This window comes from Buteo buteo, chromosome 7 (genome assembly GCF_964188355.1).
Source record: "Buteo buteo chromosome 7, bButBut1.hap1.1, whole genome shotgun sequence".
Classification (NCBI taxonomy): domain Eukaryota; kingdom Metazoa; phylum Chordata; class Aves; order Accipitriformes; family Accipitridae; genus Buteo; species Buteo buteo.
The window spans coordinates 12,541,882-12,563,403 of NC_134177.1; the positions used below are offsets into that span (position 1 = coordinate 12,541,882).

The following is a 21,522-nucleotide window of genomic DNA, read 5'->3' on the forward strand; positions in this document are numbered from 1 at the left end:
GTAAAGTTTTATTTTTCCACTCTACCTCTTACTTCATGCTTAATTCAAGCATGTCTCTTCCAGGTGCTTCTTTTGAAGAGTGTGGGATGGGTTAGGGGTGTGCACAACAGCCCTGAAGCAGCACCACTGGTAACAAGATGCTCCTGGAGAACTTGGCTCAAATGTCTTGCCCAAAGATCAAGCTCTGTCCTATTCCTGATAGGACAGGGCAGTGCTGGAGATGAGGCTGGTCCAGCAATCCAGGAGGAAACAAAAAAACAAAGGAAAAAAAAAAAAAAAAAAAAGACTAGTCTGAGATTCGAGTGTCCAATTTAATTTAAGTGCAAGGAGGAAGCAGGGATTACTGGTTACAAGAAAAAGCTCTGTTATTCCAAGCTACATGTAAAACCATGGCTGGCTTCTGACCAAGCACCCCAGGTTTTGCAGAGAGACCAAGAAATACGTTAAGGTCTCTGCAGAACAAACCACCATCCAAAACACCACTGTTACCCACATTTACAGAACACTGTTGCATAACTTGTGTTTAAAACAGTAGTAAGGCTCTAAAGCAGCCTGGCCTTTGTGATCCAGCTTGGGAAAGCGATGCAACACCCATACTGAGGGAAGGGTGAGGAAGGGAAGGTGGGGAAGATGAAGGAAGAGAGAATGTGGGTGATATAAAAGTAAGTGCTCTACCACTCAAAAACCAGGGGATTAACAACTGGCTTGTACCGAGTGACCATTATTTGCTCCTTGCAGCTTAAAATCCATAGCAGCCAGCCATGCTCCCAGAGCCGTGCACGTGTCTGCTGAAAGAGGTCCAAATGGCAGATGAGGAATCCCCAAAATACCCTTTCCCATACTGGCTCTGGCCTCGACAGAAGCACAGAGTCTCTGTCAAGCCCTTTAGGCAGCGTGACAAAGGATCAGCAAGATAAAAGCTGGAAAGAAATCGCGCCCTGCTCCTACCACAGGGCCCCTGTGTCCCTTGGAAGCATCACACTGGGCAGAGCCTGTGGCACCCCTTGACAATTTGCCTCCTTGGACCCGTTGCTCCCCAAGCCCCACATCCCACTTTGAAGACCTCCCTGCAGCATTGCTGACTGGGCTCCGAGCTCTCCTCTGCTCCCAGCATCACAGGAGGATACAGGCAACTCAGCCCAGCAGCTCCACCCAGAGACAACGGGTATCACAGGCAAACCCGCACAGAAAAGCAAGCGGGAGCGTCACAGCTACGCGACAGCAAGTCCAGTCCCTCCAGCGCTGGCTGCTGGGACAGAGTGCACAGACCTGCTCTGTGCACAGGCATGCAGCATGGGGAGGGCAACTGGCCACAGGGAGCCACAGGCCACAAAGCTCAGTGTTTATTACAGACATGACAGCAGGCACGACTTGGACCATGGTTTGAAACGAGCAGATTACATGTTTAAAATCTTAAAAAGCTGCAGTGCTCTCTGATGCTCTTTCTGGTCTGCCTCAAGGAGCGGAGTAAGCGGGCACTGATTTGTGCATTTATTGTGCAAGCCAGGTAACTGTCACATGGGACTGGGACCCTTCACTGTGGTAAAATGTGCCCTTCATCTGTCCAGCTGCACACACCAACACGGACAGCAAACTGGCTGTACGAATTCATTTTTTGTCCTTATAGCAGCGACTTCATGGCACCAGTGTAAAGGACTGCTCCAGCCCTTAGAGTACAGCAACTGAAACACAGACAAACACGCACAGAGCACAGTGTTGAGGGGCCATTTGGACAGACAGTAAAACTTATTACACACCAGAGACTGGGACAAGAAACTTCTCAACGGAGTACTCACATTCATTTCCTACCTGGGCTCTCATACACCCAAGGAAATGCACAGACAACAAGTGCCCCGAAGCAAAGATTCATTCTCTTCTCTCCAACAGCAATTGAGGGCTGAATTTTAGCTCAAGATTTAGCAGTCTTGTTAAGATTAGCCGGAAAGGCCTCTCCCCTGCAGCCCCCATACCATTTGGAGCCGCAAATGCTGTGCACTTGTGGGGTGTGCGACTCTATGGTAAGTTCTTCCAGGGTGTAACTCCTGTGTGCTAAGCTGGTAGCTCCCTACCCAGCACGTCCTCACTGCGACATGCTGGGAAGCTCAACTAAGAGGCGTGCGAGCACTACAGGGTCTGCTGGATAGATTCCTATCAGCTCCAGCGCAGCAGAGATGTCTCTTATTTCCTAGGAGCCTCTTTACACCACCGCTTCCTGCGTGCTCTCGAGGTCACGCTGGTTGAGGAACCAAGGGGTCTTTCATTTGGCAGCTGCACGGATACTGCCTGGGGGCAGGGGGAATAAGACAGAGGAGCTGAAGGAAAGAAGAGACAGATGGGTCTTCCCACTCTCCCTCTTGCCTGGAGGTTTAACAAGGGAAAAGAAACCAAAACAAAAGCCACGCTTGAGTGCTATTCTTTGCGCTTTAAAAGAGTATTTTCTTAAAATATAAAAACCATCTTTCCCCTGGAAACCACTAGAACGTAAACAATAAAAAGGGGATGTGGGGAGGAGAAGGGAGAGGAGGATTGAATGTGCTTCCAGGCAGCAGCCCTTGCTAAGAGCAACGGGTGCCTCTGAGGCCCTGTGCTCACCGTCAGCCCTGTTCCTATGGCTCTCTTGCTCATTTAGAGTTCCCCAGTGGGTCCAGACTTAGGATTCGTCGATTAGCGGTTCGCAGCAAATCCCTGCTGGTAGCTTAATCCTCTTCATCCTCACTGATGTCATAGGTGACTGCAGACTCGTTCCTGGAGCGATTGGCCGGTGAGGAAGGAGGAGTCTTGGTTGAAAAGGGCCAGCGGAAGGAGGGAGACGGGGAGCGGTCGTGCGTGGGGCTACTGCTGGGACTCTGCTTTGGGCTGATGGCCTGCAGCATCCGGCCCTTGCCCTCCTTCAGCATGTGTTTCTAGCGATGGAAGCAGGAAGACAGTTAGCACGGCTCAAACGGCAATGGAAATGGACACTACTTACAGCTTGTGCAGCATTTTGAGTTGTTGCATCCCTTCAATGCTCAGTGCAATATAAGAGCAGAAAAAGCCCAAGCATCGCTCTAGGTTTTGGAAACTGCATACTGTGTAACCATTACCCATTCTCAAGCACTTCTAACATGAAGTGCCTGTGATATTTACTCAGCAGCACAGGAAAGCCTGGCAGAACCGAGCAGCTTCAGACTCATCCCAGGCCAGTGACAAAGTGACCGCCAATCTCTTGGCCGCTCAGCAGCCTGCAGAACACAAGGTGGAGTTTACAGGCCAGCTTGTGGGACACAGGAACTTTTCACGCTACAGCCGTAACTGGCGTTATCCAGTTGGCACGGGTGAGGGCTCCCTGTGAACAGGCTGCCCAAGCCTGGGACAACTTGACTGGAGACTAGCAGCACATCGGTCACTGCAACAAACCATAAACCTTTGCTCTGCAGACCATGGGCTCCAGAAGCCCTACAATGACGGCCAAGCTCTCCAAAATCCCCTGCCCTCTTTTCCCAGAGCAGCTCCTTACCAACGCGCCTTCTGGGCCAAACATCTCCAGGAAATTGCCGATGAACTCCCGGGACTTCTCTTCCCACTTCTGAATGAGATCAATACTCTTTTCCTCCACTTTCTGGACAAATTCCTTTGACTTCTCCTCTACATCCTTCACCCGCTTTTTCACCTTATCCACACGCTCCTGGAGGTGGTATTTCTTCTCCTGTACAGTAAACAGTGGATCAGAATACAGCTCACCAGATCTGAGTGGCGACCACCTCTGCTCTGTGTTATTATGTTGAACTGCTGCTTAAGACTCAGCGTCTCCGTTAGTCTTGTGACACTTCTCCTTCACTTCAGTGACACTTCTTCCCTAGACTAAATGGCAGACATAGTGGGGCTGTGAGTTGCTTTGTGGCAGGCACTGGCACAGTACACAGAGCAAGACTAAACCCAGAGATAAGCATTATCTAATAGGAGTGCATGGAAGAGGGAAATATTTATACAATATACAGATTAGATTTGAGCGACCTGCTGTAGGTCTCTGCGTATCATGATAGCACAAGTCTTTTTGCTGGGTGTTTTTAAACAGAGGCAGTTACATGCCAAAGAGAGGCCAAACAGCCGTTACATCTCCTGTTTTGTTTTTGTGTATGATTGTATTTAAAAAAATAGGCATAGTATCTGAGTGATAAAAAAAAGTTTACTACTTTACTTCCAACATCAGAAGTGCCTTCTGCCATGTATTCTGCTTGCGGGCTAGAGCTGCTCAGCACTGGATCAGAGCATGTCCTTCTCTCCTACCCAAGCACTACCGCTCCTGCAGCTTCAGGAAGGGAATAGTACAGTGACAACAGGATCAGATTTTATCCCAACAAATGACTCTACCTTAAGAAGGTGGCTGAGAGAAGAGGAGAGAGATGAGACACAGCAGCTGCTGCCAAGAACAACCCACACTTCATTCAATTCAAGAAAACACACATAATGCCACACACCCTGTCTCCAGCTCTTTCAACAGGTAAAACGTCACCAAGACATTTCTGACAATGGGACAGTATTAGCAAAACCCCATTTCCTCTGGGTGGGTGCCAGAGGCAGTTTCAGGGGCAGAAGTCGTCTAATTTCTACTCCAGGGACACTGGTTTGGTGCAACTGCTTAGCTCTGCAGACTGGCCTTTTACTGGCATGTGGCAGAACTGTGCTACCACTAGAGAAGACTCTACATCTCCACACTCTGTAAGATTCTGCTTCATGCAGCTTGTCGTGAGACACACTTCAACTCACGTTTATAAAGCTGACGTTGAGCTCTTTAGCCGTGTAGCCCCGCTGCAGGTTCCGTCTGGCATAAACATCATAGTCCCGCACAATCCGGGTGATGATATCTGATGTTGAGATGCCCTCAGTCCTCTGAGTTGGTGCAAACATGCCTAAAGTTGGGGAACAGGACCCAGGACAGCTGTAGCAAGACCCATGGCAGAAAGCTGCTGCCATCTCTATTAGGAAACAATCTCTCCTGTCAAGAGCTCATTTCCTAGCTGTCCTCACACCACCACATCTTTGTCCTTGAATGTACAATACCACGGTCCTCCTTTCCAGGACTATGAGGAAGACCTAGGCAAGACCAAAGCATGTCAAAACACCATGTCTTCTAATAAAAAGCTCTTCCCTTTAGCTGGTTTAAAAACTATTGATTATAATCCACTGCATATAGAACAGTGTGGTGAGAAGGACAGGACAAGGGGTCCTACAATTTAATGGGTGGAAATATAACAAGCTCTGATAGCTGGATTTGGATAATTTAAATAAGCTGCACCCCCACTAAGTTTTACAGCAAACAGCTAGAGCAACCACTTTGCTAAGTTCACGAGATTCTCCATTTGTGAGAATCTGTAAGCCAAACTGTAGTACTTTTGAAAAAGGTGGCTGTTAATTCAATCACAATAACTAGACTGGAAATATGGATTAATGCTGGGCAATGCTTGGCCTGGGACATGGAACAGTCCTAGCCTTAGGAAGTGGGGCCCAAAAGCTGGGCTTCTTCCTGCCCTCAGAGCAGGTCCTGGGCAGACCTTGTTCCCAGAGTGGCACAGCCACTTCCCCAGGCATAATTCTGCCATACAGGGGCACAGGAGAAGCTACAGCAGATTTTTGATGGGAAGCCCTGGAGAATCTGCCCCAGACTCACCTGCTTCTTTTATATGCTTATAAACATCATCGCTGCCAGCAGAAGAATAGGGGATGTCATCGTGTGCAACAAAGTCGATCTGAAAATTAAGAAAGCAATGCTAGTAAACATTTTATCTTGAACGTGCAGCTCTCCTGCTTTCTGTCAAAGGATGGTAACTTTTTGCTCAACACCTCCACACGGGGGTGTGATGGAGAACAGCAAGACACTTTCCTCTGTTAAAAAGCAACACAGAGCAGCCCCAAGTTCTCACTGACAATTGCATATCAATTGTAAGCACACACCAGAGAGGAAAGGCTGGGACTAAGGACACAGCTGTTTTAAGCTCCACAGAGAAATGGCTTGTTAATAGCAACAAGGGTAAACTAAGCAAACTCCCCTGGAGACTCCTCCACCTCCCTAAACAGCTCAACAGATGTTAAAGACTCATTTCACTTTATCTTACTAACTGACAAAAGACTCTCAAGACAGCTTGCCTGGTCTCCTGCTGCCAGGAAGCTGATGTAGATCTAAGCTGCTCGTGCTATAAGCAGGGAGTTGGACCAGACGCCCTCCAGAAATCCCTTCCAATCCATCTTATCCTCTCCCTACTGCTTTCACACTGATCTGTAACCAGCATCAACTTCTCCTGGAACAGCGAGAACCCTCTCAGGCTTTTCCACCATGTCACAAACTCCACCTTATTTTAACATTACCTGCCAGCTCAGCAAATGCTTCTAGTCTCCCAAGAAACCCACTCAATTTCTATAACCCAGTTCATTCTATATTTAAGGAGTTTCAACAGAAACAGGTTGCTCAGGCAGAGGTCACCCCCATGGATGAATTCTTGCTGTAAACAGCAAGCACAGACAGAGGCTAATCAAAATTCAGAACATATCAGATGTGAAAAATTACCCTGTGCTCTGCCAGGAACTCGGGGGTGAGCGTCCACGGCGCATTTCTCACCACTTCGTCCACATAGCGACAGTGCTGCACAGCATCATACCGCTCATTTTCATTCATTACTGTGAAGCCCTTGAAGTTATGGGTTAGCTCATCACTGCAGACTGAAGAAACAGGCAGAGAAGAGTGAGCCTGAGGTACTTACCCCAATGCTTTATAGTAAAAGGACCTTGCACACACCACTGCTAAAATAGGCAATGCCAGCTACTGAAGGAGGCTGGTACTGGCACTTTCAAACTCAGCTCTTCCAGCCACAAAGCACCAGGAACGGGGAGCGGTGCAGGGCACTAAACTCCTGAGCAATTCTAGGCAGGCTGGGGAATTTCTGCCCAAGCTGGGAACCTACACCCCAATCCCTCGAGATCTCTAGAGCCTGCAACGCTTCTCAAGAAAACCAGCCAATACAGAAGACAATTCTCCTGTATGAAATGGCACCTGCGGGCCTATCAGGCAGAAATCTGTTTTTAAACCTATGGATGTCTCAGGCTTAGAGAGCGAAGCCCATGAAAAAAACCACTGCCTAAGCTTCTGATTTCATAAAATGCCGTACCACTGTCTAGCTCTTGGAAAGTTGTATTAAAACAAAGTGTGAGTCGACAGCAAATGAAGTTAGCTTAACTATTATGTTCTATGAGAAAGTAAATTAACAACTCTTTATAATCTGCAATGTAAGACATTGTGAAGGGGGGAGTTTTATTAGTTATCAGAGTCAAAAGTAAACAAAGTATTACCAGTCTCACTGGTATTGGACATATTTATGTTCTAGACAAACAAATGATAAAGGGTGGGTGAGATTGCTCCCAGCTTGGAGCTAATGTTCACTTGGGCTGTGGCCTCTTGTCTCAGTTCCTGGTTGCAAGGGGAGCATTTCATTGCCCTCCACCTCCTCACCAGTCTCTCAGAGTCAGAGAGCATAGTTACACACCTTGCTACATTAACACGTTAATAATTTGACCTGAAGTTATCGTCCTGTTTGATGTACAACATTTATGTACATGGGGATGTCTTTCTGCCTGCAAGATTTCTAAGCTCAGAGCGCCTGTAGGTTGGAGCAACTATTTCAGCTCTACTCCCTCCCTTCCCCTTCCAGACACTGCTGTAGCACACACAAAAAATGCAGAAGTACCACTATAAAAATGCCCTCAGCAGCAAGTGAAACTGTTAGGGAAACAAACCACACAAAGATGTTATCATCGCTCTATCGCAGGATCAGAGTTTCATTTTGCTTCAGGAAGCTAATGGTAGTTGAGAAAACTAGTTAAAGGTATTCCCAGCTCTGATACTTTAACATCATTATGCAGCCTGACCAGAGGTCACCTCCTGATAGACAACATGCACAGCCTGATATGTCTTTAAGGTGGGTGAAGGTATGGGCACAAAGGCACTGCCTGGACAGAGGCCAACGTATTACAGCAGCCAGAAGAAAGGATTTCTTTTTTCCCTGTTATATTCTTGAAGGAGGCCTGGCTGAAACACCTCTGCTAGATCCCCTCAGGCAGTCAGCAGTATATTCCTGGTGTTATCTAAAGACTTTTGAACGTAACAGACTAAATGGGGAACTTCTGTTTGGAGAAATGGGGCCTCACTGACTTCCACGTGGCCAGGCACATGCCCAAGGAACCACCGAGGTCTCCATGCTCCTAGTGGGACCTGTTTGGGATTAGCCATAAGCAATCCCCAGCAGAAAGCTGGAGCGGGGAATGACTTGCAGGGCAATACAGGTGACACAAAGCTCAACCAGCCGTGGAGGGACTGTTACTCATTCTTTAACTGTCTCATTCAAGAGGCAGATGCTCAATTGCCCCTAACATATTTTGATACTCAGATGTGCAACTCACCAGTATCTGTCACAAAATAGAGGGGTCAAATTAGAACAGCATGATCAAAAATCTTTTCCTTAAGCACTGGTTTGGTACAGCCTATCTTTCTGCAGACATATCCAACTCTCAACATATTGCAGTAAGAATCCAACAACATTTGGGACAACTGGCTGCAGTGAGATCCACTGAGGCCATAAACACAAAAACCCTGCTATGCCATCTGTATGCACAACCACGGACAGAGGTAGACTGTACTCCTATGACAGCCAAAGTCAACAAGGTCACTCCTTACCTCCAACAATGAGGTATGTGTTTGGGAAGAGGTTCTTCGCTTGCATCAAGGCCCGGGCATGTCCAGAGTGAAACAAATCAAATATTCCATCTGCATAAACTCTGACGGGGCGATCCACTGTGCCAAAGGGACAGAGAGATATTTGTGAAGATGCCTTCCTGGAGAAGCAGCTGCTGCTCATGCCCGCATTTGGGGACCTTCTGAAATTCATGAGGGCGTTGTAGAAAACTGGCAGAATGCAGAGCCGTAGCCAGGAAAGATTTGTGAAGAGAAACGGCTGGCGCTCTGCCTTCCCACATGGAAACAAATGCAGCTGAGCACAGAGCTGAAATACAACCATGTTCAAAGACAGACTTAAGGCCTACCACATATCCACTGAAACAAGGGAGGGGAGACCAAGGGGAAATCAAACCCTGAACATCTCCCTCCTACGGAAATCCAAAAGCAGCATTAACTTTTTGCACAGCAGTGAGCTAACAGAGGGGAACTGGCCCAAATGTTTCACAGGTGCCTGTTTTCCCCCTGCCAGCCAGGATGGCATCTCAAGACATTTTTATCATCCTCCTCTGCAGCCCACTGCCACAGCTACCAGTCTAGCTGAGGGACCAGACCATTCTGATTCCCCACCAGCATCATCAGCTCCCCCAGACCCATGAAGAGTATGGCTCTATCCAAAAACCCAGCTGGACTACTCAAAGAAAGGCAGATACAATTCTGCTGAACCACTGGCACTAACAGCTAAATTCATAGATAAGTAAGGAGGAATGAAACTTTCCTCAGGCCACCTCTGCCAGGGGAAATTGTAGCTTAGCTCTTTGAGGTCAGCAGAGGTAAAGTGAGATAGTTTAGGACTGCCACATAATAGTAGGAGGCTCCCTACCTTCTGGTCTCCTGGGACCACACAGGACTGCAGTCCCCTTGCTACTGGTAACAGAAAGCCACACATTCTTGGTATCTGACATACTTGGGAATGGCCTGCTGCTCTCTGGCCCAGTTCAGGCAGACAGACTCAGAGGAGCGGTGTGAGCAGAGGCACACCAAAGCTGCAGCAAGGAAAGGGCAGAGAGAAGACCTAGCAGGAGAGATGAAACCCCACGGGTCTGGGCAGGGCCCTGAAGGCGCCTACAGACAGAGCCTCGGAGGCAGCAAGAGGATGAGTTGATGAAAAGGTAGGTTGTTAAATTCAAGCTAAGCAGAGGAGTCAGTTTGAGGGCAGCCTCTTACAATCACTTTTCAGCAAATCCACCTCAGTCCAAAGATGCCAGGAGGCTCCAGAGAGCCAAGGATCTGGAGATCTGAATGGCAAAGGCTTTCTGTATGCCAGAAGAGGACTGGTCCTTGCAGGCCTTTACTAAAGTGCAGTCATGTTCTGGAAACTGGCTGGGACATCCTTCCCTTTTCCTCCATACCTGCAGCAGCTGCAGTTCCTGAGCACAGGCATAAACAGCAACAAGGAAGCATGCAGTGTATTTTAGTCTTTTAGCAGGCAGGAGAGCCATCACTTGAAATCAGAGACCTTTGTGCAGGCTCTGGAGTCTTTGAGCTGGGAAATTAATGAGGACTGCGAAATGCATTGGATTTCCAGAACCTCTGGCAGGAAACTACTGCCAGGTCTCAATCGGAGCTGGCTTATCTCTCAGCAGCAGTCAGGTAGGTAGAAGTGTAGCATTTTTATTGTCTCTGTAGCCATAACAGAGAGGCCAAGTAAGACAGCACCGGCTGCACACTCTGTTTGGCAAGAGAGGGCAGCCGTCCTTCAGGAGCCAGTTCTGCCTCTGCCTCCCCTTTGGACTTGCAAAGTGAACAGTGTTTCTCCCAGCCTGGTTTAGAGAATAAAAGGACATGTTCTTGTTGTGGGGCTGGCCTACTGTGTTTAATGACACTTTAATTCAAGTCCAGGCTAGGATGGGACATTCTGGATAAAGACGTATGTTGGTTTTACTTGTCCATTTCAAGTTTCAGAAAAGACCACTTTTAAAGTGCTTAACTTTAAGCTGCCTCAGACAAAGTAGTAGAGAAAAAAGTTCAGCTCTGATACTATTCTATAGCTGTCAGTGGCACAGCAAGAGCTAAACCACAACTATTTGCTTCAAATAGTCTTATTGGTGAAGGTATGGCTCCTCACACACACGTGCTCCAATTTCTGTATACTGGCAGGCCCAATTTCACATGGGAACAGTTACCTAAACACCAAAGCGTTAACAAAGTCATTGGCTGCAAACTCGGTCTGACACACAAGGTTTGTTTGGTCTCAGAGATATCACAATCACACCTGCCTCCCCCGAACCCCAACATTTATACAATCGCCTTCTGGTCTGTATTTTTACTTACAAGGGGTCCCTCTCATCGCTTCTTCGTATGTTACTCTGATGTATGGCTTGCTGTAATCGATTTCCACTTCGTCTGAAAATGGAGCTGGTTCCCTCAGTCCCTAAACAGCCAGAGAAGGTTAGCTGTGAGAATGCAAAGGTGAGTGCAGTACCTAGCGGCAGCACTGCCACTGCAGTGTCCCAGTCACCGAGTGACTCACTGTGTCTCTGCACGATTCAAACACATGTACTGAAAGAGTAATTAGTGTTAAACCTCAAAAACAGCCCTGCAGGGTGATTAGCCTGAGTTTAGAGAGGGAGAGAGAGAGAAAAGTAGAGTTAAGGAGATGGTAGTCATACTGGACCCAAGAAAACTGGAGGCTTGGATCTGCAGCTAGTAAAACCAGGCTTTTGACAAACAGCAGTTCACAGCAGCACAAGCCAAGCTTCCTCAAACCTCACTGTCGCAGCTCCAGCTACGCCCACCCGGGTAAGACCATCACTTTGTTATGCCTGAGCACTTGTGCTGTGATGTACAAATTTTAACAGCTCCTCAATCTAAGTATATGAATGAGCAGAAGAGCAATACCAACAGCAGCACAAATTCCCAGGGAATGTGGGTATCGTCACCCACTTCTGAGCCATACAGTGAGAGACTGACCTCGACCTGTGGCAGAGTGTCTCCAACTGCTGAGGAAAACCCCTCTAATCTGCTAGCTTGACCACAGCAGTATGTTTAATCAGCAACTGAAGACCAGCTATCATTTCTGGTCTCTCCTCTGAATGGAAACAAAACATTTGCCCTTCCCATAGCAGAGCAAACAGCTCAATTTCCTTCTAGCTTGAAGGTGTGGGGCAGCAATGGATGTCTCTTTCCTGAGCCAGAAGACGAGGAAACAAGCTTGCAGATCATTACAATAATACCTTCAAGCTGCAAAAAGCTGACCAGCAGTTTCCTCTCTGGCTTCCTCTGCCATTGCAGTATCCTGCCATGGTGCCCAGCACCACTGCAACCAGAAAGACCGCCGCTATTAGTGCTAATGTCATTCCTTATTAGAGTGCTCAAAGTGAAGTGCACAGGAAAGCAACCACTAACTACTACCTTCAAGCAAACTGATACTGCTGAAAATTTCCTTTAACTCACTGAGGCTCTAGTACCCGCATTTCACAGGCCACCTCCTCTACCAGGATCCTTACTGTTAGGTAAGGCCTGCAGGTCTCTGCTTTCATCACTATCATTATATCTGGGACTTGTGAATAAAACCAGATTCTTTGCAGTTTGGTTGGCACATACCTGATATGAAGCTAGAAATAAAAGCATAAAAAACTCCCTATCAAAATTATCAGAGGATCACAGCAAAATGTCCTTAAAAGCTCCTGCCAGAGTCTTGCCCTTCCTCTGCAGCACCTACGAGGGTCAGGACTCAACCTGATGTACACAATAAAATAGGCTTATGCATCAGCAGGTTTGTTACTACCATCCGCTGCTGAGCCCTGCTGCTTCAGGGGAACACTCTGCCAGCCTGCTGTTTAGCTGCGAGTGGTAAAGGCTTCAAGGTAGTATCATGGTTAGGCAACACTATTACTCTTGCTATAATAAATAAATCTTTCACAAAAGGAAGAAAAAAGAAATCTTTCATCAGGAGGTCTGTGTTAGCCTTGTGGCTAAAAAACAGCCAGGAAGTTTAGAAAGTGGCTAGATATTACTTGTCTTGTGCTGTTCATAGACAGATGCTTTATTTCTAACACAGGACAGACACCATGGAATAACCTGCACACTTCTCTTCCTTAATGAAATACCTGGGGTCCTTAAGACGAACCGGGTGCGTTTTGACAGCAGTCAAGGATATAAAGGGTCTGTGGGATAAGTCATGCAACAGCTCAAGCCTCCATTCCCAACACTTGCCTCCCCAATTCTCACTGCTGGTGCTGCTCTTACTTTGTTACCATCTGTCAAATGCTCTGGGACAGGACTGAAGTACTCCTGAAGAGCAAAACGTTGTTATCAAAGAGGAAAGCTGCAACACATCACTGTATTTTGCCAAGGACTATGACCCCAGTATGATGTGGCAGGCATGGTAGCTGGCTTTCGACAGAGATAAGGAAAGAGCAACTACAGCACATGGGATACACAGGACAGCTCCAGGAAGAGGGAAGAGAAGAGCTGTAAAAAGCCCATCATCGCAGTATTGCGGCAAGGACGAGTTAAAGTCAGCCCTTTACACTAACATTAACTGGCACACACTCCCTTTAAAAGAGACCCCACTGGCTTTAGCTTGTTAAAGCCATCCCAAGGTTGACCTAGAAGGAGAAATCCTTTCAGTTTTTAAATTTTTTTTCCTGAACACTCCTGAAGTACCAGCAACACAAATGCAGTCTCCTGCCAGACCAAGAGAATCAAAAGAACCGTCATATTCCCAGTGTTTCAGAGCGTGCATTCAATAGGTTGCTTTTGCAGGTGCTTAGACTTCAGACCCTCCTGCAGTTCCCCTGACTTGAACAGTACTGCTTTCTGCAACGAGCATGAGTTGTTAGGTGCTTCTTTGGAGTACTTCTCCCTCCTGCCGGGTCACATAAGAAAACCCACCTGCGAGAAATGAATGCTTACTTCTCCACAGGTATCTATATGCATGCCTGTTTGGGTTCAGCTTAAGGGACTACAAACAGGCCGGACACACCACAAAAGCAGCTTAGCGACGCTTGCCTCAGACCTAATTTAAGCCCACATTGTAAGTATGTTATTAGTATGAACAAAGGAAGATTTTAAACTGGCTTTGCAAGAAGGATAGATACTGTCATTTGCTTCTCCCACCTCCGCCCCCTCCCGACTTGTTTTCTGTGTCCACAGAAAAACCATCACATTTATCTTTCTGCTGTTACGGTTCAATGTCCTAATCTTACAGGCACATAAAGCTCCTATCTCTGCTTACTTACGAGTGAACGTCGGGACATTTTTGGAGGTATTCCATCCAGCTCTGTCGCCCCATTAGGGCCAGATCCATCTTTTCTTCTCTTTCGGGAATTCAGCCTGGAGGAGGTTGGCGGCTCCATCTTGCCAAGCACGTCTAGTAAGAACTGGAACAAAATGAAGAAGAGGGAGGAAAAAAAAAAAACCAAAAGAAAAAACCAAACCCAAAAGAAGAGATATTTCTCAACTCTTCCAAAGCAGAATCAGTCAATAGCAGGCACAGTGTACAGAAGGTCAGTGCAAAGACGCAGCCACCTAACAAGGGGCTTAGCCAGTTGTATTTGGCATCAGCTGCCAAGGCTTGACAAACAGTGCCTGGTGGGAATACTGAATCATTTAACGCAACTCGGAGCCGTTCTGCAGACAGAAGTGTGCAGCAGTCAGCTGGCTGGAAAGAAACTCACACAAGAGTTGCAATGCAAGTTATAAATCATTACTACAGGCTAATTATGCTATTTTAGCATCTGAAAAGCAACCTAAGGATTAAGGCATGCCCAGTCTGCATTCAGCCCTCCCCCAGCTCTCATTTTGATGAATACAAACACTTTTTTACCCTTTTGTGTTTCCCTGTGCCCCCCCCCCCAAAAGCTGGTGGGTGTGCTGCATCCCTGTACAATCCTGAAGAGAGGGAAAAGCAGGTTTAAGCAGAAGGAATAAGGGTGAGGGAAGGGGTGCAACCCATGATCATAAAAAATAACTAACTAGCTTGCTCTTTGCTTTGTTGTTTGTGTAAGACCAAGCTGCAGCTCCCCAGTGGGGTCAGCTCACCTTGGGATGGCTGCCACTATGCTCCCCTCTCGTCCCCTGTCCCCACCGCAGTGGTGACTCAGCTGATGGTGAAGCAGCTGCTGACACCACATTAGGGCACACTTACTTCTGGCACTTTATGTACCAGGTTGTAATTAGTGGTGGTTCAGCTGAACTGCTTCTGTGATGAATAAACAGAAAGACTACCAGTTTGGGACAGAAATTTTGACAGCTATCTGGAAGAAAGCTATCTGTGCTTTTGAGTTGGAGTCATTGTACCTTCCCAAAATGGTCCTGGAGCATTAGGAAGCCCAGCACTTCACACAGCTGAAGCAAAGCTAGGGATTTACAGAAAGGCATGGCAGCAAACATTCCCTTTCCAGCTGCTGCAGGAGTTAGAAATGGGTGCTAAATTTGCAAAGGTTATAACTAAAGAGCAGCATTATCTCTCTGGCTCACTTGAAGTGTGCAGCCTTCCAGTGCAGCTAATGGCACTTCTGACCTGCTGCTCCCAAGAGCAGCATGACCCCTCCACCCAGGAATGATGCTTACGTGTGCGCCTCAACACACTAATAACAAGAGCTGTGTGGAATTTAAAATGTCTCTCCACCCACATGCAGTGGTTGTGCTGGAACATGTTAGGTGGGGCAAGCATAAGGTATGAGAAAGGGCAGATGTCCCTCTGAACACCACCTCTCTCCTCAGCAGACGGTCTCTGCTGAGTGTTCCTGCTTGGGACAAGCTGGAACTGTCCTCAGTGATGGCCACTGGGCAAAGCTCTGCTGTTCAGCAGCCAAGAAGTGTGGGCTTTGTGAGAGAGCTGTTAAGAAGCAGATTTAGTGATCAGACTTACTCAAGCACAAATGACTCCAGGTTAAGGAATGTTCCAAAGTAAAGAGTCAAACATAGTTTAATAACACACAAACATATTGCCCTCCCCACCTACCATCAACAAGATGATACCTTATGAACAGTGTTAGGGACAAACACAGCTGAACTGGTTTTGGGCTACATGCATATTAAGTATCCCAGACTGCTCTGCTAGACCTAACACAAATCACTAAGAACAGGAAAACAGAATCTTAGGTGAGTGGGGAGCCAAAATAACATTGGAGAGAATACAAAAGGGACAGTGAAGAGCAGCCACAAGGACATTTCAGAACCGCATGAGCCATCCAGCACTCACTCCATAATGCCTGAGAGTCAATTTTGCAGAGTTTCCCCCATTCCAGTAACTAATTTACTATTTCCTAACAACAGACAAACATACAGGAGTGTGCAAAAGCAATCTCAGGCAAAAAGAGTTTGCAACGCTGAGCTCCAAGTCTTCAAACACTTCACCAAACATTTAACTTTCAGGCAAGATCTGTGCTATAAATGCACCAGCTTTCAGAGTGCCTCTGTGAAAACACAGGGCATGACACAAGTAATTCTTAGGTTTTGCAAGGTGCCATCTTGCAAGCACACTCTGTATCAGTTATTTACTTTACCATCATGGTCCTAGCAGAAACCATCCAGTTCACAAAAAGCAGCAGACCTCTGTCTCTAGTTCATGTAACCCCAGCGTTCATGGAAACAGCAGTAGATTTTCCTGTTATTTGGTAAAAATAATTTCACTGTGCTTCAAGTCACCTGTTGGTCTCTGACCACTTGCTTTCCTTCCCTTCGGAGAGAATTAAAAGGTCTGTTAATGTGCTGAATGCAGTCATTCTGATCCGCTGCCCAGCAAAACATTAAAAAGCGCTGGCAGAGGCTTTGGTGCTGAAGGACGGACATAGCAGCCTCCACGCACAAACAGGTGAATACCTTGGCCTGTCAGAGCAACCAGACTTCTCTGCACACAAGTACACTCTCTGCTGAGTTACCGCCAGCATCTTGCTGCTGGGTGCAGAGCTCAGGGCCAGCCAAAGAACTGCAGGTTACAGCACAGGGCAACATTGTGCTTTATGCTGATGTACAGCAGCACTGTCCAAGCCCAGAATAAATTTCCAACAGCTTCTTCCAACCCCTCCCACACCCAACCACCTGCTTTCCTCCACCCTAACTCACTTTTCCACTTCTCAAGGTGTAAGTAGTCAAATGATGGCAAACAATAGCTTAGGCGAATGGATTTGCTTTGCATTAAGTAAGCAGCGGCAGTCAGACAGCACCAGGTGCCCAGCAGCAGCAGCTCTACCTGACATACCAAGGGAGAAACCAGCTTTGAGGATGGTGTAAATATGCTCTCTCTGCTCTAATGTTACAGGCTAGATGTTGCTGAAGGAGCCTCTGTAGCGACCAGAGAGCTGGGCTGGGCACCTCATGAGGGTGATGCAGCTCTGCTAATTACTCAAATTAATGCAGAAATTAAACAATAATTTTACCACTCTTCAGAGCTTTAAAACCTCTATCCTGTGGCTAGTGCGTTTCTGGGAAGTCCTCCCAGCACCAAACTCATCTTCATTAAAAACTGGGAACATGTTGTTTTTAAAAACAAACCATACCTTACTGCAATAAAGCTACTAATCTTAGAATGCTTCATTTTGACCCAAATGACTAAAATAGCATCCCAAACAATTACTTACTAACAATGGGATCCAGCATCTGTAGCTGAGCTTAACACATGAGCACACAGCTTTGCTTCCTCAAATGCATAAAACACTGACTGTTCTAAAATTAATTACATTTGCAGCAGATGGGGAAGGGGAAGAGAAGATAACTCTCAAAGCTCATTCTGAAAAACTCCAAGATAAAAACCAGGCATAACCAGAAGAAAGAGTCCTGCTGTAAAATGTTAACATCATTCTATTTTGTTTAAGGCGTTGCCCTCCTGCATTACTGAGTCCGTGCTGAACATGAGAAACTGCTTGCTAGGAGCAAAGTTAAGAAGTGCCCCATTCAGTAAAGCCATGGGCAGATCACAGTCTCGGCAACACTTTACAAGACACTCGGGGCTTTGCTTCTGAAACTGATTTCTTTGGTGCATATTCTGTATCAAAGAGATGCCTTGCATCACCTGCCAGCTAGCTCACCTCGAGAGAGTTGTACAGGCTCTGCGAGAAGCAGCCGACTGCCAGATGGGAGAAGAGTTGCTCTCCCTGTCAGGGAATCACTGAATCCCACTGAAGCGCAGCCACTTCTGGGAGGGAAGAAGGACAAGCATTGATTACCATGAAGAAAAAAAAATACATAGGCAGAGAAGGAATTTAAAACTTCTCCCTTAGTGTGAGTTAACTACACCATCATCCAAGCTGGAATTTAGCCACAACACCAAAGTTAACACCTCTGGCAGATGGAGAAGGTCAGAATAGGTGCAGCAAATCTTCTTGCTTAGCCAAAGCCTTATCTCACTGTCTGCATCTTCATGGACAGTACTGATGTTTTGTTTATCCTTGGTGGTGTCAGGGAACTGCCTGCCTCACACTACACCGGAGAAGCAGATCAGATATTTCTGCACCCTAAGCACGCTGATAGCATGAGGACCTGGCCCATCTGCATTCTTTGTGTTTTAACGTCCTGAGGAATTTCTTGAAGAATATTATCTGCATATCTACATGCAGTAGCAGGATTTCTTCTGCCACTTCCGCTGCTTTTCGCTTGCAGATTTACGCGCCGAGGCAAAATAAATCCTGCTACTTAAACTCGAAGCGTGTGCAAAACAAGAGCTTACTGCAACAACTCAGTAAATGCTCCAGCTCAAAGCTGCTGCATTTCTCACCAGGGATCCGAGTCAGCACAAGGCCAGCACACTGGACCAGCCAGGCCCCTCCGACACCCACAGCTCCCCGTCTCCCTGGGTGGCACTGCCTGCTCCCAGGCTCCCTTATCGTCCCTCTGAACTTGGAAGGCGTTGGCACAGTCAGATGTGACTGTCATGTGCTGCTTTGCCTACAAGATCATTCCACTTTACGGGAGCAAGCTATTTCTCTTCTGCTGACTCATCTGCAGGCAAATACTACTAAACTTTGCACTCTGCCAGCTGTCTGCAGAGAAGCATTGCCTTGACACATGGACTGCACGTAAGCGAGAACCTCAGGGAAAAGGAATAAGTCCTGTCACTTCAGATAATTCCCCTGCCAGGCTGTAAAGTACCCAAAGGACCCTGCATTCCTTGGTCATAGAGAGAAGAAAATCCTTTTCTCACTGTTCTCCGCCACCTCCAGCCCCCAGTTTACAATCAACCTCAGTGAGTGTGTATTCCTGTAGAGATCTGTTGTAGACAGAAAGACTCAAAAGAAGTTAATGACAGAAGACTCATCACTGACTCCTCGAGAAACCAATAAAAGCCTGTTTACAAGATGAGGGTTAATCTGTACAGAATCACTAGGAGAGATCAGGATCTCTCTTCAATCCATGCTTAAAAATCTTGCCCGATCTCCAAGGCAACTTCATTCCCAGCCCAGGCTTGCCAGGCCCAACTCTGCCCCAATCTCCAGACTGAGAGCATCTGCTTAGAAACTAAGCGTTAATGGCTGTGACCCAGCCTGCTCACCTCCAGAGAAGACTGTGACTCTCCCCAGCATGGCTGCTCTCCCCACACTCAGCATCTGCTCTACCTAGATGGTCTAAGCCCTCAAGCCCCTTATAAAGGTTACTGCAGGATCTGGCAGGCTGTCTACATTTAAAATATAGGCTGCTTCAGCTACTCTAGTTGAGCAAAAGCAGCTATCCTGCAGCATATTAATAGCCTCGTGAATGTATAAAAGGGATTCTAGTTCAGCCAGTGCCACATGTTGGTCCAACAGCACCAGACCCAGGCTAAAACAAATCCCCAAACCTTGCATCCCCTGCTGCTACAGGCAGGCTGATAACTTTTCCTCAGGCAGAGCCCAAGCACGCTGAAGATCTGGCAGCCGTGTCCTGCAATCGATGAAAAGATGCTGCTCTTCACCAATGAAGTCCCAAATGGCTCAAGATAATTCTAACACCACCACAACTGAAAACAGTGCAGCGTGATCACCTAGGCAGAGCTGCTATGAAATACACACACAAAAAAAGAGAAACTGCTGGCAAGACCTCCTCGGTGAATTCACAGCCCTTCTGGGTACATCACAACCCCGAGGCACTGAGTGTCCTAGCATGTGACAAAGTGTCTGCAAAATTTCAGCAGAGAAATGCAGAATATCAGAGAAAATCTGGAGCCCGCCCAGGGACAAGAAAGTACAAGGATGGGCGGTCATTCTGTCCCGACTTCTGTGTTGCGTTGCATCGTGTTTCATTTTTAGGGCTTAACAGCAGGGCCTTTTGAGACTTCAGGAGACAACGTCCTTTAGGAGGTTTACACACCCGTACCAAATCCTCGCTTCAACAATTATGGTTTGTAGCTCATCTTACAGTAATTTCAAGACAATTACAATCCAGATCTTGGACCAAGAAACTTCCAAGTCACAAATTTTAATAATTCTGTATATATAAGAAGTTTCTTCAGGAAATAAAGCACGGATATTTGTCACCTGAATTTCAGAAGCAAATATGGTGGCTCTGCTCAGACCCTGGTGTCCTGCAGATGGAACACCCACCAGTACCTGCTTCTGAGCACGCTGGTCTTTGCCAGCCGCAGGCTGGGGGAACCCGGTGCCGCAACAGCACAGGCTGGGGACAGAGGAGGGAAGGCCACCTGCAGCATCCTGCACCTCCCTCCACAGCGCGCGAGGGCTACCAAGAAGCGTCGCAGCTCTCAGAATTCCTGCAGATTTTAACTCTAATTACACAACCGTTAATCAGCGCAGCCAGGACTTTGGCGGACACAAAAAGCGGGTTAGAGAGGATGCGTGCCCGTGCAGCAGCTAGGTCACACCTTCCTTCTCCGCAGTCAGGGCCACCTCCTCGTTGTTTGCCTTGGCTGCGTCCCCTAGGTTGGGGGGATGTCCCCCAAACCCCCCACGCTCCAAGCCCTGCGGGTGGACTCCCAAAGTTTCCCAAAGCGCTTGCTGCCGTCTCCTCTCAGCCTGCCCCCACCGCAGCCGGTCCCGCCATCCCTCGATCACGGTGCCCGAGCCCCAGCCTCTCCCCAAGCCCCCGCAACGGGGAACCGGCGCCCCACGTCCCCTCCCCAGCAGACATCACCCCTTCGCCCGAAGCCGAGCGCCCCACGTCCCCACCAGCCAGCACCTCCCAGAGCCCCCCTGCCCCACAGCCAGCCCGCCGCACCCGGGGGTGCCTGTGCCACGGCCACCCTGCAGGGAGAGGGGGTCCCGGGGAGGGACCCCCGCCTCACGCCGCAGGGGGGAGGTGTGAGGTGCCCCTCATGTGCCTCCCACCGGCCTCCAGCCCCGCGGCGGGCACCTCACGGCGAGTGCCGTGTCCCCGTCCCCCGCGGTGCCCTTCCCCACACCGCACCCCAGGGGGGGATACCTGTCCCCACAGTCCCACAGGGACATCCCCACAGCCACCCCAGTGCCCCCCCCCCGCATCCCTCAGCGACGGACCCCACAACCACCCTCGTGTCCCGGCGCCCCCAGGCTCCCCGCTGACGCCCCCCTACCAGCGCCCCGTCGCCCGCCCTCACCTCCGCAGCCCGGCCCGGCCCGGCCCCGTCGCCGCTGCCGGAGCCGCTCCCGGCGCCGACCCCGCCCCGCTCCCGCCAACGCCAACGGGGCGGCGGGCGGAGCCGCTGCGTGTCGGGCCGGGACGGCAGGAAGGGACCGGCCGTGCCCCGGGAAACCGCGCCCGGAACCTCGGTTCCGGCTCGCAAAGGGTCGTTCCCCCCTCCTCAGCCGCGGGGCTGGGGCTGGTGGGGTGCCGGCCGCCCCGGCGGCTCCGCGCTCGGACCGGGGGGATGGCCCACGACCCTGCCCCGCGGCCCCTCACGCGTCCAA

The 21,522-nt window shown here is 48.5% G+C and overlaps 1 protein-coding gene across 6 annotated transcripts; it reads right to left on the reverse strand.

Annotated features, from left to right (window-relative positions):
- Positions 1–292: 292 nt before the first annotated feature.
- PCYT1A (phosphate cytidylyltransferase 1A, choline) lies at positions 293–21,340 on the reverse strand. Of its 6 annotated transcripts, XM_075031608.1 has the most exons (11): positions 21,213–21,340; positions 17,737–17,843; positions 16,216–16,388; positions 13,945–14,085; positions 11,033–11,132; positions 8,702–8,818; positions 6,542–6,693; positions 5,648–5,726; positions 4,747–4,889; positions 3,497–3,685; positions 293–2,903 (listed from the first exon to the last, which is right to left on the reverse strand). In XM_075031608.1, the coding sequence occupies exons 3-11, from the start codon at positions 16,237–16,239 to the stop codon at positions 2,697–2,699; spliced, it is 1,152 nt and encodes a 383-aa protein (XP_074887709.1). In that variant the 5' UTR covers positions 16,240–16,388; positions 17,737–17,843; positions 21,213–21,340; the 3' UTR covers positions 293–2,696. The 6 variants fall into 6 exon arrangements, with proteins under 6 accessions (XP_074887709.1, XP_074887710.1, XP_074887711.1 ...); XM_075031609.1 differs by lacking the exon at positions 16,216–16,388; XM_075031610.1 differs by lacking the exon at positions 16,216–16,388 and having other exon boundaries at positions 13,945–14,075; positions 21,213–21,334.
- Positions 21,341–21,522: the final 182 nt, after the last annotated feature.

What these genes read in the sequence shown, in the direction of transcription:
- PCYT1A (XM_075031608.1), bottom strand. Translation starts at nt 16,239, where the DNA reads ATGGTTTCTGCTAGGACCATGATG. An exon ending in TAAGCATATAAAAGAAGCAG is followed by an intron (nt 4,890 to 5,647) that starts GTGAGTCTGGGG and finishes CCCCAACTTTAG; the next exon opens with GCATGTTTGCACCAACTCAG. An exon ending in TCAACGTCAGCTTTATAAAC is followed by an intron (nt 3,686 to 4,746) that starts GTGAGTTGAAGT and finishes TTTACTGTACAG; the next exon opens with GAGAAGAAATACCACCTCCA.